This window comes from Malania oleifera, chromosome 1, assembly GCF_029873635.1.
Source record: "Malania oleifera isolate guangnan ecotype guangnan chromosome 1, ASM2987363v1, whole genome shotgun sequence".
NCBI classification, from domain to species: Eukaryota; Viridiplantae; Streptophyta; class Magnoliopsida; order Santalales; family Ximeniaceae; genus Malania; species Malania oleifera.
Window position 1 is genome coordinate 87,015,623 of NC_080417.1, and position 17,560 is coordinate 87,033,182.

Below are 17,560 nucleotides of genomic sequence, written 5' to 3' on the forward strand. Positions count from 1 at the left end.
TCCTGATTTTAAAGCTATGAATGAGATTTTTTTTTTTTTTTTTTCCTATGGGGCTTGGGCTTGGTCTTGGTCTTGGAAGCGTAGCGTTAGCAAATGATCAAGGAGAGGCTGAAAACTACATTGGTAATTTTTAGTACAATAGAAGCAAAGTATTTTCCAACCTAATTGTAAAAAAATTATTTATTAAAAAAAAAAAAAAAACTATCAATCAGATCTCTCAAGTGGTTGATTTCAACTTTCCTGAATTGCTAATTCTGATTCCCAACTTCATAAGTTCAGAATTTGGGGCATCACCCTTAAATGCAGAGCTCTAAATATAGCAAGACAAGTGTAGATGCATAGGCCTCATTTACACAAATGACATTAAATTTATTCTTCGCCACAAGGTTTCTGAAGAACAAAAGACTTTCAGCTATGTTTTGGTTTGGGAAAGAATAAGGGTGATGAAAGGAAATGTTTTAGAGTATATTCTATCTTAAGCATCATAAGCTCTAGCCTTCCCTTTCTCTCATCCTTTCGAAGTTCGAAACTGAGAGTTGGAGAATTCTTTCAAGAGCAATTTATCTTCAAGCTACTCTACTAGAGACCATTCTTTTTAACCTACTAGATAGAAGAAATAAATGGAGAAAACAATATTATTCACTAAGAAATTTAAATGTAAGAATTAATGTGCGAACATCAATTCACACACACACAGATATGAATAGAAGAGAATTTAAATCCTGCATGCCATCCAAAATCCTAGCATCATTTTTCTGAAGTCCAAGACTGGGACTAAATGCCTAAAAACAAATACGTTACTCACTCCTAGCAGTTATTTTGTGTTATTGTGCGTGCCATGTAGGTTATATGGAAACTCTGCACACAATCCAGTCTCAAATCCAGGGGAGGGGAATAAAGGAAGCCAGCTACCAAGATTTGAGATTCTAATTTTGAAGGAATGTTGATGGAGCATGGAACAAAGATGGCAAAAAAGGTGGTTGATGCATGATTCTAGGGGTCTCAAATGGGACTTTAAAGGGAGAAAATCTCAGCATGTTTAGTTTGGGTGACATGCTGAAGCAGTGGAGGCAATGGCGATTTGTGCAAGCCTGCGTTTTACTGAAAGATTTGAATTAGCAACATTGTGGTCAAGAGCAATGCACAAGTCATCTACATCATGAACAATATGACTGAGCTGATCTTGTTCATAGAGGACATCATTAAAGATTTCCAGTGGCTCTGCAAAGTGTTTCAAGTGAGTCATTTTCTTTATGGAAGGAAATATTGTAATGAAGCAGTATACAAGCCGTCTCATTATTCCATACAAATTCATAGTCCAAAGTTGTTACCCAGTAAAATCCATATGGCTTGTTCTCATGTGTAACTTTCAAATAAATATTTAAGTAACATTTCTAACATCTGTTCCCCAATGCCCACCAGGGGAACTTTTTTTTTTCAAAAGGCCTTTTTGAAAATCTATTCTCTTTTCAGCTTGGAATGTAAGCATTCACCCTTTCTTTTCTTTTATTTTTTTTCTGTTAGGGGATTTAAAGTCTTCAGATAATTGCAAGTCTAAAATAGCATTTTACAAATTGTCTTGCAACTTTTATTTTGACAGAGGCACATACACCTCCATCACTACAGAACCATGCAGATTTTTCTTTTTCATTTTAATTTGATTTCCTACTTTTAGAGAAGAAAAACAATTTTCGGCCTCAGATAAAGTGAAAGAAGGGCATCCCAGGGCATAAGCCACCCCGCTTTAGCGAGGGTAGGGGGAGGGTCTTACAGTGCACGCAGACTTAGCCCTGCTTTTTATGCAAAGCAGCTGTTTCCTTGGGCCTCAGATAAAGTACAAAATAAAAACATGCAAGCATAAACCCTATGCTTACCAACCAAGATGTGCACTATTGGTCAAGTGAGTTGAATCATTCCCTTCAAGGGGAATGTACAGAACAGGGAACTGGGAATGTTTAACTTTTTTCTTTGATAGAGGAAGGCCAAGACAGCCAAATGGAAGTTGAATGCCAGTTGCTCCATAATGCAATGCTTAATTCACACTGCAAAGACTTCTACATATAGATTCTTGTTGAGGAATGGGCTAATTCTTTCCAGATGGATATTTGGAAAATGAATGCTCCAACTAAATTGGCATTTTGAGCTAGAGAAGCAATGTGGGACAGCATATTGACAATGCACAAGCTCCAAAGGGGTGAACAGATGTTTTCTTGGCAAAAATGCAGCTGAATTGGTGAATGAATTATTAGACTGTTCATGGCTTGGACTAGAAATTTGTGAAAGTTGGTTTTGTCTCTTGTTTGCTTATCTTGGACAACAGTTGGGTCGATTGAGGAGACACTTTGAGCTTGGATCAAATATAAATGCCCACACATATAGGAAAATTATTGGTGTTGATCCCTCCCACCATTTTTTGGGTGGTGTGGAGTGAGAGATACAAAAGAGTTCTTGAAGGAGTTGAGATGTCTCTTTTGATACTAAAAAGATCAAACATGGACAATACTTCTTGTGCGGAGCAATAGACACACAGCCTTGTACTTTTAGGAGATCTTATCATGTACATGAATTTTCTTGCACATAGTCAAACACCTCATTGAAGCCAACAATACATAAATTTTATTACATATCAAAAGACTAACCAACTGTGCACAAGCATGCAGGCAATGTCTCATGCTCAAAGCCACTTAACCTTCCCACTTTTAACCTTCCATTTAATCTACCTTCTAAACTCTTATCATTATCACTATGGATGCCTAACACAAAATATAGAAGTGATGGAAGCAGTTGTTGAAGAATACAGTGAAATAGTACAATGGGTATTACGACCATCATATTATAAAACCAAAGTTACTTGTCAGCAAACTCTTTGGGAAAGAACTCATATAAAAGAAACAATTATGTATGTTACACATGACTCAAGATGGTCAGCAATAATTCATAATCAATGCCTTAAAAACTAACAAAAGATTATAAACAAAAAAAAAAATATCAAAGTGGTTCACCAATAAAAAAGACAATGGAAAAACAAAAAAATCACATCATTGAGCTTCGCCCTGGAACTTGCAACTACTTGTTGGACACAAAATCTTGGAAAAAAAAAAAAGCCTAAAATGGTCATTGATTCAATTCAATTTTGTGCATTACCTCGTAGTTGACAAGGTAGTGATGGTGCTCGCCTAGAGGCCAAAATTGCACATTTGCACAAACTCCATATCACTGTCAATATATTTAGTCCAAAGATGCTTAAATTGATTCATAGCAATGTCAAGCCAAGGTTTCATGTTTCCATTAAAATGAATGACTGCAGCATTGTTGATCTGATCCATGCTAATACTGGGATTGTACCCAAGCCCAAGAACGTGCCAGGATTTGTCCAATGACTTTGTTGTTGAGTAGAATGTGAGCAGGCCGGGGGGAAGGGTGCCCAATTTCCACAAAGTCTGGTCTTCATTCTAAGAAGGAAATTCATGAAACATTAGTACATTCAACTCTAAAAATGAACACAAAAAATGCTAGTATGCATGCATAAAACTGACGTCAAAGTGAAGTGGCAAAAATTAGATAGTTAAATTGAAAGCAAGGTGTAACTTACCAGGTTTTGCCAATAATGGTACTCGTCTGTACATCTCTCACGCCTCCAAGCATCAAGGTCAAATATATTCATCCCATAAGCCCACGCACAGGCTTTGGGATTGAACCTTTCCCGAATGAGAGGGTGTGAAAAGTTCATATATTGGGCATAACGGTGGAAGGATCCAAAGCAAGTCTCAACAGCCCCATTCACCTTCCCATTCATATCAATTTTCCATAACCCTGCCAAGTCCTTTTGAACCACAACATCGTCATCCAAAAATAGGATACGGTGCAGTTTTGGGTACATCTCCGGCAAATAAAATCGAAGGTGACTCAACATTGACATATATTTGGGATTCCTAAATTTCATGTTGCTTGAATCTTTAGTTGCATTCTCTGTTGGGTTCTCAAAGTAAAACCTCTGCAAATTCAACGAATCAAGTTGCCTCAGAACGGGTACATATGACGAGTTCAAGAATGTATAATCCTCCACTGCTTTCACCTCAACATGTGCTCCTCGCTCCACTGGTCTCATCTTAAACCACACTTTCATAGCTGCAAGATTCATCCTATCAGTTACCACATGAAAAACATGTTTCCACGGTTCCTCCGCATTCTTAACTGCAGAATTCACCACTACAGACACTGCAATCACATTATCTGAAAATATTGCATAATGATACAAACTTGGATCCTCAAATTCAGGCTCAGGATCATCATCTCTATACTTTTCTGGGTGCGCAATTCGCTCCCCCACAAGCCGCATTGCAAGACAGTGCAGACTCTTTGGAGTCGACTTCGCAGCTATCAGGCTCGCAAAAGCTCCATTCTTCTTTGCCTTAATAAGCAACTCGTGAACTGCAAATATCGTATCCTTCAGTTTCTGAATTTTCAACTGATTATCATAGGATTCCTTTGATTCTGCAATCATTAGCCTCACAATCTTAACTCTATCCTTCACCTCCTTCTCAAACTGCCTAAGCACATCCTCATCCACTGCCCCCTCCGACCCGAACAAAGCAGCCCGGTAACTAGGCCGCGACGTTAGATCCGTCAAATTCCGCACGAGATCATCAAACACTCGTAACTGGCGCGAGATGTCGAGCTTGAGCTTGCGGGCATAAGCGGCGTACGCATTCACAAGGGTCATGTGATCATTGGCTTGTTTATGGATTAAATCGAGTCTAGTCCTTAATGGGTCTGATTGTAAAGCCAAAAAAGTGCGGTGCACATAAGCGTTTCCTGTTGTGGGAAGTGCCTGTGCGCATCAAACAATAATTGATACCGTGGCTACGGAAGTGTTTGATACTGAAAAAAAAATGGAAAATTGAGAAGAAAATAAGAAGAACTTACAGAATCCTGATTTGGGTTTGATGGGTTGGCGGTGAAGAGCACAGAGAGAGTGGCGAGGAAGAGGAGAGTGAACATGGCGGAGACGAAGATCCGGTAGGAGAATAAGCTGCTGCGAGCACCGCCCCCGGCCGAAGATCCTCGGCCACCTCGAACGGCGACGGCCATTGGATTGAGATCTGAGGGGCGATTGATCACGGGGTTCAGGCGGAAGCGTCCAGTGTATGAGAGAGAGAGAGAGTCACAGAGAACGAGGTGCAAATAAAATGGGTGCGGGGAAAGCAGGGAGATCTGAGAGTGGAAGACGAGAGAAGCCAGAAGGTTCCTATCCCTGCGTGGGTTCTAATATAGTTAATTAATTTTGTTAATCTTTTAGTCTGGATTCTCGTGTGAAAGGGAAAATAAACTGAAGCGTGAAAGTGGCAGAGGCGCCCAATCCGCCCACGCCGCCGTCCCGCGGATTTCATTTTCACTTCATCAAAGTACAAAATTACAAATCCACCGTCGGCCGGAATGCCCTGTTTTTGGCCCTCACACCTCGACCTCGTATTTTATTTTATATTTTCTGAACTACGAATTTTGCACTTTCAACTTTAAATGGAGTTTAATATAATTTTATATTACTTTTTAGTTAAATTTAAATTTAAAGTCATACATTGTATTTTCAAATCATGGTTAATGAAACTAAAAATGATCTTTTTTTTTTGTAATAAAACTAATATTCATTTATGTTATTGTCGAAGGTCTTAATTAATAATCAAGCAAAAGTTCTTAGACAATCATAATGATATATTACTAAATTATGATATTTTATATTCAAGTTATTTAGAATATTAATATATGACTAAATTAATATTTTTGTGTTAAAATTAGACGAAGATTTTCTTCTATATTTCAATATTCATCGTTATAGGTTGTATATAATACATGAGATAGGGAACAAGATCTCAAGATTACTCCTAAATATCTGCTCTAATAATTGTACAATAATTGATAGATGGAAAGCAATGTCTAAATATCTGCTCTAATAATTGTACAATAATTTATAAATGGATAGAAAGTAATGCCTAAATATCTGCTCTAATAATTGTACAATACTTTATAGATGAAAGGTGTAGATATTCTTCTAATACTTCCCCTAAAGTTGGAGCATGGAGATCCGTAATGCCCAACTTACGTGATAAGTTTTGGAAAGATTCACAACCCAAAGTTTTGGTGAGGATATCGGTAAGCTGACTGTGGGTAGGAATGTGCTTTAGTGAAGATGAGGTCGGCCCGTAACTTTTCACGAACAACATGACAATCAATTTCTATATGTTTTTTACATTCGTGGAAAATAGGATTCTGGACAATGTGAAGAGCCGCTTGGTTGTCACAATACAATAGCATAAGCTGGGAATGTGGTACATCAAGATCATTTAAAGAGTTTTGAGCCATGTAAGTTCATAGGTAGTGGAAGCAAGTGCCTGATACTCTACTTTGGCAGAGAAGCAAGAGACTGTAGTTTGTTTTTTAGTGCACCAAAAAATGGGACTAGTGCCTAGCTGAATGAAAAAACCAATGGTGGAGCGGCAAATGAGTAGACAACTAGCCCAGTCTGAATTAGAATAGGCTAAGACTTAAAGAGTGTTGGCAGTAGGAAAAAATAAGTCTTGACCTGGTGATGCCTTAGTGAATCGAAGAACACGTACAACAACATCATAATGTGGTTTGTCTGGGTTGGTGCATAAATTGGCTTAGAATGTTGACTGGAAACACAATGTTGGAACAAATGATGGTGAGATATATCAAACACCCAACGAGTCGTAAAAACGAGCTAGGATCGGAGAGAAGATCACCATCAGTATTATTGAGCTTGATATTTTGTTCTATGAGAAAGTTGGCATACAGGACGAGCACCAAGATGGTCGCTATCAATAAGGATGTCAAGAGCATATTTTTGTTGATTAAGAAATATGCTAGTGGGAGAGTGAGCAACTTCGAGGCCAAGGAAATATTTCAATTTGCCAAGATCCTTGAGTTTGAATTTTTGAGCAAGCATGGCCTTGAATGCTAATATCGGAGAGATCATTACCTACCATGAGACTGTCATCTACATAAACAAGTATGAGAGTAAAAGACTGACCCCGAGAGTGGGTAAAGAGAGAGTGATTGGTCTAAGATTGGGTGAAACCCTTAACAAGTAAAACAGAAGATAATTTAGAAAACCAATTGTGAGAGACTTGCTTAAGGCCATAGAGTGATTTCTACAAATGACAAACATAAGTCTCCCCCTGTGGACAATAACCCGATGGAGGGGTCATATAAACCTCCTCATTGAGGTCACTGTGAAGAAAAGTGTTGTTGACATCCAATTAAAAGAGATGTCAATTCCGAGTTGCCTTCACTGCAAGAACACACCTAACAGTAACTAGTTTAGCAATAGAAGCAAAAGTGTCATGATAATCCAAATCTTCTACCTGAGTGTAGCCATTGGCCACATTGGCCTGAATTTTTATTTCGAACACCCACTTACAACAAATTGGTTTTTTTCCAGATGAAAGGGGTTGAAGAGTCCAAGTATGATTGGCTTCTAAGGCTTGGATTTCAGTAGCCATGCACATCATGCCAAAGTGGGTGGTGCACAACTTCAGAATATGAGGTGGAGTCAGGATGTTGGGATATAACAAAAAGAAAAGTCAAATGATGATTAGAAAAATGATGATAAGATAAAAAAGAAGAGAGACAATGAACTATACCTAAGGAAGATCTTGAAACTTGTGAAGCCGTGGAGGACTCTGGTAAAAGAGGGCAGATATAATCGTCCAAGTAAGAGGGAATGTGTGACAGCTCATTTTGGCTATGTAGAGATGGGTGCAGGGAGTGGTGGGGAAGAGGGTGAGGGTTGATAGGAATGGTGTATTCCCAAGAAGGCGGTGAATTAGGTATTTTAAAAATCTCCCTAGGTTAAATCAAAACCACAATCAGTATTACGCAACCTAGGGCCTATCTAAGCAAAAGTCAATTCCCCTAAGGATCAAGTATTTAAAACAAATATGTAAAATAATCAAGACAGTAAATACATGTGTAAAAATTTAAATAGATAAGAGAAGAGAAAGAGAGACGAGATATTTGTTATCGACGTTCAGTCAAACCAACCTACATCCTCATCTCAAGCTAACCAGTAAGAGGACTCCACAAAGTGCTCACTTAATGGGCGGAGCGATGCCGTTTACACTCTCCTTACGGGGCAGAGACTTCCCAGCTCAAATTACGGGGCTGAGCCACAACCAATTCTCCTTACAAGAAGGAGACACCTTAGCTCAATTACCAGGCTGAACCAAACAATGCATACTTTACAGGATGGTGCAAATCCTGACTTTCTTAACCAAGTTTGAGCCAATCCGGGACTCCTTACAAGGCAAGTCTCCCTCTTGAGGTCATGCCTAGAGTACAATAATGATAAAAGCTTGTGTACAAATAGAATGCTTCTACTATAAGCAGATATGTACGAATTAAAGCACTATACACTTGTATGATAAGAAATAAGCTCAGTAGAGAACGAGTATTTTCTCAAAATAATTGTTATAATCTTTGAATATGATATATATAATAAATACTCCAAAGATTTTACCCCAATAAAATTTTCCCCCAAAAATATTTTTCAAAGAATAATAGGAGAACCTAGGATATTTGCTTTCAAATAATTTTTTGCCCAAATAAAAATAAGAGACCTTTCAAGCAAAGATATGTCCATGAAAATATGCTCAAGGTGCTCTTAATCTATCCAAAGATTTTCTCAAAAATATATTTCAAAATATATATAGGAGAAGCCTAGGGTATTTGCTTAAGAAGAATTTTTTTTGCAATAGATCAGTGAGCTTTCAAAAGCTTGTAATAGATGTGCAAGATTCACAAGCTATATAAAGTTTCTCCAAAAATGTTTATCAATAAGGATATATGGAGAGCTCACAAAATGACTTTCAAAGTAAAGAAATAAGATCTGAGAGGGAGGGGGAGTGAGGGAAACAAAAGTGAGAGAGCGGGGGACTGAGGGAGACGAGAGTGAGAACATTGAGAGGGAGTAAGAGGAAGATGGCGTGTGGTGACTTTGTGAGGCAAGGGCGTGCAGCAATGGCATGAGGCGAGGGTGTGCGGCGATGGCATGAGGTGATGACATGCGGCGACGGTGGGCAGAGCTAGCCAGAGCCGTAGAGGGCAGTGCTGCAATGGGTTTGTGGCTGTGGATGATAGCTAGAGGAGACGACGACTTGAGAGGAGTACCTGATCGTTCACACTTCACAGCAGACAGTAGGCAGGAAGCAGCAACATAGGCAGAGGATCTGAGGAGAGGATTGAGAGAGTGAGAGGGACAGTGGTGGGTTTAGGACTTTAGGGTTAGTATATAAAGGTTCCAATAAATGGGTCACCCATCAGGTTACCCGACCCAAACTCGGTTAACCCATTTATAAACGGGTCAACCTGTGACCCACCTATTTATTAAATGGGTCGATTTTCCTAAACCCGAACCCGTTTTAAACAGACGGGTCACGGGTGACTCAACGGGTCATAACCCATTTTGCTACCCCTAATTACAGATTAATTATGTTTTAGCGCTGGAATTTTGAAAAACCCGAGAGGTTCGGTTAATTGAGAACATTGCTAATCAGCTGAGCAAAGGCAATTTACAATCATTTGATACTCAGTTAGCTGTCGTTCTTGGACGGCTGGCTGAGCACCAAAGATAGGTCTGCTGAGCCATTTTGCTCTTCATTCGTCGGTCGAATGAGCTTTAATAAATGGCCAAATAATGAACTTGGGTCGACCGAGCAAAGTGTCGATCGATTGGCCAAAAAGCATATTCCAGATTTCAAGGTTGTTAGTTGGTTGAGGAATGTTAAGTTGAAAAACGGGTGATTGATTGAGCTGAATATGAACTTGAAATGTTCAGTCAACTAAGCTAAACCAAAACCTAAGATGAGTCCTTAAAAAATTTACCCCTATATGTATGAGTATTTTATTTTAGTTGGGGAATTTTTTTTTTTTTTTTTATAAAAGGTTTTGGGACCTAAGGTCAGTCTATGATCATTACTGAGCTTTCAATCACATCATGCATGAAATGCATTATTATAGAATAAAATTAAAAATGCAATTACAAATGAAATAATCAAATGTCTTCATTCTTCTTTGCACTTTTGTCTTCCATGGAATACACTAGATTGTATAGCTTTATATTCTGTCCTGGCTTCCATTATCCATTCCCTTATGTGTGTGCAAAATTATGACATGTTCAAGCACTAAACACACACATAAGATACTTGTGTTTTATCGGCATCAAAACAGGGATCTGACTCAAAAAATCAATAAGGGTGAGGGTTTCGGTGAGAATACTAAGGGAGAAAGAGGGAGAGATGAGGGACTAGGGATAGGTGTGTTTGGTTGGGTAGGTAAAGTGTAAGAAAAGTGGATATCAGGAATAGGAAGGGGAATGACTGGAGAAGATGGAGGATTTGGAGGTATAAGATGATAAGGAAAAACATTTTCTTCAAAAGTGACATCACGGGAGATGATTTTTTTTTTTTTTTTTCAAGGTCGTATACATGATAAGCCTTATGATGGGTAGGATATCCTAAGAAAACACATCGAAGAGCACGAGGAGAGAAATTATTGCGATGTTGGTGAGCGGTTTAGGCATAGCACAAACACTCAAACACTAGCAAGTGTGTATACGATGGTAGTTTCTGAAAAAGAAGTTCATATGGTGACTTATGAGTGAGGCTGGGTGAAAGAGTATGGTTAATTAAATAAATGGCTGTGAGAATGCATTCACCCAAAAAAAAAAAGATGGGAAGATTGGCTTGAAAATGTAAACAACGAGTCACATTAAAAAGATGGCGTTGTTTACGTTCAGCAATGTCATTCTGTTGAGGTGTATCCACACATGTGTGCTCGTGAACAATGTCTTGATCATGAAAAAAGGTTTGAAGTTGATTAGATAGAAATTCTTTACCATTATCAGTGTGCACATGCTTAATAGTGCAATTGAATTTATTTTTAATCATGATGCAAAAATTTTTAAGGCAAGTGAAAGTATCAGATTTCATGTGCATAAGATAGACCCATGTAGTACGCGAGTAGTTATCCACAATTGTTAAAAAATAATGTACACCAGAATGTGAAACTATAGGATAACCACCCCATATGTCATAATAAATCCAATTAAAAAAAATGTGCTCTTATTTATATTCAAAGAAAAAGGTAAACGAGTGTGCTTTGCTCTAGCACAAACATCACTAGCCAAATGACAACAAGAAATATTTAAAGTTTTCAGAATACATGAAATAGAAGGGTGACCAAGACGTTGATGTCAAAGAGTAGGGTCAGGAACACGCTGAGAGTGGAAAACTAAGGCGGAGAAAGGTTTATAGTGGTAAAGTAAATCTCGTACTTCTCCCGTTCCAATTAGCCTCCTCATTGATAGGTGTGGAAAAGCAAAAAAGGTAGGAAAAAATATAGCAACACAATTGAGATCAGTGGTGAGTTAGCTGATGGACAATAAATTAAATTTAAATGAAAGAACATAAAGAATATTAAAAAGAGAGAGATTAGGAGAAAAACATAGAGTGCCAGTATGAGTTATAGGAACAATGTCACCATTTGGAATCTTAATGGGGCATGACTGATTAAGAAGTTGAATATTATCAAGAGAAGACAAATTGAAAGTCATATTATCTGAGGCACCTGAATAAAAAATGCATTCATTAAAAAGAAGTAGAATGACAAGAGGCAAGGTTACTGTTGACATTTTGAGTCCGGTCCCTATTTTGATGTTGACAAAACACAAGTGTTTTATCTGTGCGTCGAGTGCTTGAACAGGTTTTAAATTTGGCATGCATATAAGACAAAGGAAAATGGAAGCCATAAAGCATAGAAAGCTCGGATCACACACTTGGCGTATTCCATGGATCAGAAGAGCAAGAAAGAAGACATATATTTTATCTTGTAAAAGCATTTAGTTTTATATTTTGATCTATAATAATGCATGGTGTAGTGATCATAAAAAAAAAATTAAAAAAAATAAATAAAATTAAAATTTTAATTAAAAAATAATTAAATAATTAAATATTATTAAATTGAATTAAATAAATTAAGTTATATGATGGTTAAATATATATGCCTAAATGTATAAGGATCAAAGTATGTATATATATATATATATAGGATTGAAGTTGGAAAAAAAAATTTACAGAGAGCTTCTACGCTCTCTCTCACTTTCGTCGTCTCTCTCCTCACCTTTACTCTCTCTCTCTCTCCTTATTTTCTTGATAAATATTCGGTCGATCAGAAAACGGAAAATACCGTTGGGTTCCATTCTCCGCCATCGTCAATTTAACTGGAGTGGATTTTTCTTAGGAGCATTGTAGGCACCACTCCTTGGGTAAGGTAAACCCACTCTCTCTCTTTAATTTCTCCCGAATCTTTAGCTAAATCGATGATTGGGTACCACCACGGGGTCCTAATCTCAATCATCATCATTTTAATTAGAGTGGATCTTCAATTGGGATTTCCTAGGCACCACTCCAAAGCTAGGGTAAGGTTATGGGAATTAAGCAAATTTGTAGTTTTGGGGAATTTAATTATTCATTTGAAGTTTATGAGTTTAGGAAATGTGGAAAAGAATGGTATTTTATTTGGGGTGGTATTGATAAACTAGGGTTCATGAATTTAGGGTTCGAGTGAGTGCTGCAGGTATAATTTCGGGATTCATGCAAGCGTAGTTTAGGAAACCAGGTAAGGGGAATAGATTAAGCCAGTAATTTTGTAATTCAACCGGTTAAAATGGAAATTATATGTGTGTGTGTGTGTGTGTGTGTGTGATATCATGTGGGTTTTGAAAAGCTAACCATTTGAACTGTGATTTTGAGCCTAGGGTTGTGTTATTAATTATTATTTGCGTAAATGGAATGATTAAAGTAATGAATTTTCTGGATAAATTGTGAAGATCAGTAAAACAGATAATGAACATAGGTTGGCTTATTATTTCATATGATATAATAATGTGTATTATTCAAATCACATGGCATGAGTAAAGTGAACATACTGTGTTAAATTATGATATATTTATGAGATGTTGGAAATATTGAAATGCGTTGAAAATATATATTGTGTGCGATTGTTTAAAATAGAGTTAAATGTGAATGTTAAAATTGCAAGTTATGGTTTGAGAATTTTGGTGGACCATAGTAGGCACAGTACTATTGCGCGTGATTTCTGAAGAGCTTATGCACCCACATGTTTTAGAAAGAGTGTGGAGACGGGATGGTCGATTGTGCTGAGAAGGGTAGAGTCCTCCTAGAGTCTAGATTAGTATGGGAACAACCAATCTGACTTATAGACTTAAGAGGTTGTTACTGATTTAATTCTGGTGGGCCGACTAGGATTAAGTCTAGCCTATGGGCCGCATAACTCGTCATAGGGGGAAGCATATAGTGTTTATCCATCTGATAGTGAGTTCTAAATGCATAATTGTTGATTTAACTAGTGAATATTATATAACAATGTATGTGAAATATCTGTGAATACTGAGTATGTGAAGACAGAAGATGAGAAATGTGAAATGAGATTATGCGATGTGAAATACTGAGAAATGTGATAACTGAGATCATGAAGAGATGAGTATTACGGAGATAACAGATACAAAGTAAAGAATAAATGTACTATATATTGTAGTATTTAATGTACTAGGGGTGAAGTAAACTCTCCGCCCGAGGGTTTAGTGAGAAAGGCAAGTGCCCTAATAGGTATCAGATGTAGCCATATAGGGTTGCATAATGTATTAGGGCAGAGGGAAGCTACTTATATGGGCGGGTAATCTTCCCTATCCTTGGGAACCTTCGCTGATAAATAATTGTGTATGAATATGTGACAAACTATCCACCTGAAGGCTTACTGAGTAAGGTAAGTGCTCTAATGAGCATTAGTTGTAGCCATACCCGATTGCATAAGGAAACAGAGCAGAGGGGTGCTACTTATATGGGCGGATAATCACCCCAATCCTTGGGAAACTCTCATTAATAAAATACGCTGCATGTGTGTGAGTAGGGACAGAGAATGATTTCATAATTGTGGATTAATTTGTAAATGATGATTATATTTTGTACACAAACCTTATGATAGCCACACATTGGTATTAATCTATTCCGTTTTATTGAGATGTGTCTCACTCGATATGAATTTCATCATTTTCAGGACCTCTGCGTGATCGAGTTTAGTGAGCTTGGGGCTGGCCTAGCAATTTAGAGAGAAAGAGAGAGAGAGAGAGAGGGTATAACTTTGGATATATTTTTGGGCTGTCTTATATTTATGATTTCTGAGTTGTATATTTGTGAATACTGGATGTTGGAGACAAAAACCAACTCAGTCCATCTTATGGACTCATATGCATTATTGTTTCGCTTTTTGAATATTGAGGCTCTTCTGAAAACCTTGAATTTTAACTTTATATTATGCCTTAATATTTATTTCGGATGCATCTGTATTCTATAAGATAGATACTGGGTGGATGATGAAAATGGTTTAATTGATATCCAGTATAGCTATTTTAAAAGGTTTTTAATGATTGCTTATATTGCTTGGCTTTCTTAGTGAAGTTATTCTTTGATAAGTAGTTCATTTCATCTAAGCTAGCATTTAAATAAAAAGGGAAAGATTTTGTAAAATTCCATTTCACATGCTCACCCAATCTTTTGGCTTAGATTTATTGCTTACTGTCGCATATGCATAATGTCTTGTCTCTTTGCTCATAGTAAACTTTAAATGAAAATAGGTTGCTCATAGCCATATGATCTTGCTTTAAAAGTTCCTGATATTTTAGATCTATATGGTTGTTCTCTCTAGTTGAAGCATAAAATTTAAATTGATATATGTTTAAATGCTTACTAGGAAAATAAAGCTTGCCTGAACTTCATTTTAAATTCACGTTGAAATATATAGCAAGCATAGTCCCTAGTTATTATTGATGATATCAAAAAGGGAATTTTTTTTTTATGGCATGAAACCAACTTGAAGCATAAACATAATTACTTTATTATCTTGCTACAAGTTGTAAGTCTAAAAACTTTCATGACATGTGTTATTAGGAATGTTATGAACTTAAAATTGTTGATCAAACATAGAAATACATGCTAACTAGTTAGATTGAATTTATGCTCGAACCTACACTTAATTACCATAAGCCTTTTGTGTTGAACTCCAATCTTTTACAAGTCTTATGTTGCAACGCACCGAACTTGAAACTAGGGTCCGGAGTGTTATTTAAAATATATCTCTGATACCACCTTGTGATGCCCTGAACCCCCCAATTAGGGCTCAAGTGCCACGTATTCCATTACCTATATCTAACAATCTCACATCAATTACGCAGCAGAAATAATAACAACTCCTCAATAATATACCAGAGTTTCTACATATCTATAATCTCAAAAGGTATTCTCCAACATCCAGTATTCACAACTATATATATATATATATATATATATATATATATATATATCTCAGAAAACTAAAATATAAAACAACCCCAAAATATACAACTCAAAAATGTAACCAAAGTTTATACCCTCTCTCTCTTTCTTAAAAACGCTACACTAAGCCCCAAGCTCACTGAGCTCGATCACATGGGTCCTCTTGAAAAAGATAAAATTCCATATCGAGTGAGACACATCTCAGTAAGTCGGAATAGATTAACACTAGTGTGTGGCTAACATGAGGTTTGCGTACAAATATATAATCATCATTTATAAAAGTATCACGGTTATGAAACCATTCTCTGTCCCTACTCACACACATGTAGAATATTTTACCAACGAGAGAGCTCCCAAGGATTGAGGTGATTATCCGCCCATACAAGTAGCACCCCTCTGCTCTCATACCTTATGCAACCTATAGCTACAACTGAAGCATATCAAGGCACTTACCTTACTCAGTAAGCCCACAGGTGGATAGTTTATTTTGTATACACACATATTCTCACAAATGTTTACAGACAGAAGTTCCCAAGAATAAGGAAGATTACCCGCCCATACAAGTAGCTTTCCTCTGCCCTAATACGTTATGCAGTCCAGTATGACTACATCTAATGTTAATCAGGGCACTCGCCTTTCTCAGCAAGCCCTCGGGCGGAGTGTATACTTCGCCCCAAATAAATATAATACTACAATATATAATACATATTTACTTTACTCTGTATTATTCATCTTTTCATATTCTCAGTATTTCACATCACATAATTCATTTTCACATTTGACATTACTCTGATTTCATGCACGTGAATCTCACTTCCACATTTCACATCATCCATATTTCACATTAACATTTCGCATTACTCTGATTTCATACTACTCTGTATTCACATCTGCATTCACATGTTCTATTTTCATATTATTCACTAGTTAAATTAAACAAATTTTGCATTTAGAACTCACTACTAGATGGATAATCATTATCATGCTTCCCCCCATGACGAGTTGTACGGCCCGAAGGCTAGACTTAACCCTGGTTGGCACACCGGAGTTAAATCAGAAAACAACCTCTTTAGTTTGTAAGTTAGATTGGCTTTCCCACACTGGTCTAGACTGTAAGGACCCGAACCCGAGTGGGTTCTTACATATAAATTTTTCAGTGGAGGCAAGTAAATCTAAATTATTTTTATTATTAGAACACTAAGTAGCTTTATTACAAATATATGTCTCAATTATTAAAATAAAAAATTCTAAAATTTTAAAATACACAAACGTATTCTAAATTGTATTATGTTAAATTTTTATTCTACTCTACTCTTTTTATTTCCGCCCATACACTTGCTACTCCAGATTTCTAGAACGCTCCTCAAAATGATATGAAATGTAACATAATGATTAGGGTGAGACGACGCTCAGTAAGTAAATAAGATTATTATTAGTGTGTGGCCAAAATGAGCTTTCATAATTTCGTAAAATAATATTTAATACTATAACTTCAAAAAATGCTTTTAAAATAAATGTAAATTTAAAATTTTCTACATAAAAACTTTTGTCATCAACTATAACAGTAAAATTTTATAATCATATACTATAACTGTAAAACTGAACTTTTTAACTTTTAAAACTATAACTATAATACTCAATCATGTATATATATACTTTTCCATATTAAATCATTAATTAGACATAAAAATGTCCCTATTCATATAAACATATACTTTTCTTTCAATTCATCAATAGTTCTGTATATGTAATTAAATATATATATATATATATATATATATATATATATATATACACATATACTGTAAAAATCACCTTTAGGCCTGTTAACTGTAAGTTATGTTTACCCCCATGACTGGGTTGTGCGGTCCGAAGACTGGACTTAGTTAGCTGGCCGACTAAACTAAATCAATGTACATCATCATTAAGTGAGATTTCCCCTATTAAACTCTGATCCGGCCAGGTGTGCACTCAGGAGAAATTCACTACCATATAAAACTATTCTGTAAATAGTGTGGGTGCATTCTGATCCATTTAAACTTTAAGTTACGGTAGCGAGCATTCATAATTTTCTGTATCGTCTGAGCCATAAGGGGTTTTAAAAACATTTTTATTATATAATTTGTACAATTAAA

The 17,560-nt window shown here is 36.6% G+C and overlaps 1 protein-coding gene across 1 annotated transcript; it reads right to left on the reverse strand.

Annotated features, from left to right (window-relative positions):
* Nucleotides 1-2,851: 2,851 nt before the first annotated feature.
* Nucleotides 2,852-5,416, reverse strand: LOC131165017 (probable galacturonosyltransferase 9). Its single transcript, XM_058122632.1, has 3 exons — nucleotides 4,927-5,416; nucleotides 3,593-4,831; nucleotides 2,852-3,452 (listed from the first exon to the last, which is right to left on the reverse strand). The coding sequence occupies exons 1-3, from the start codon at nucleotides 5,089-5,091 to the stop codon at nucleotides 3,177-3,179; spliced, it is 1,680 nt and encodes a 559-aa protein (XP_057978615.1). The 5' UTR covers nucleotides 5,092-5,416; the 3' UTR covers nucleotides 2,852-3,176.
* Nucleotides 5,417-17,560: the final 12,144 nt, after the last annotated feature.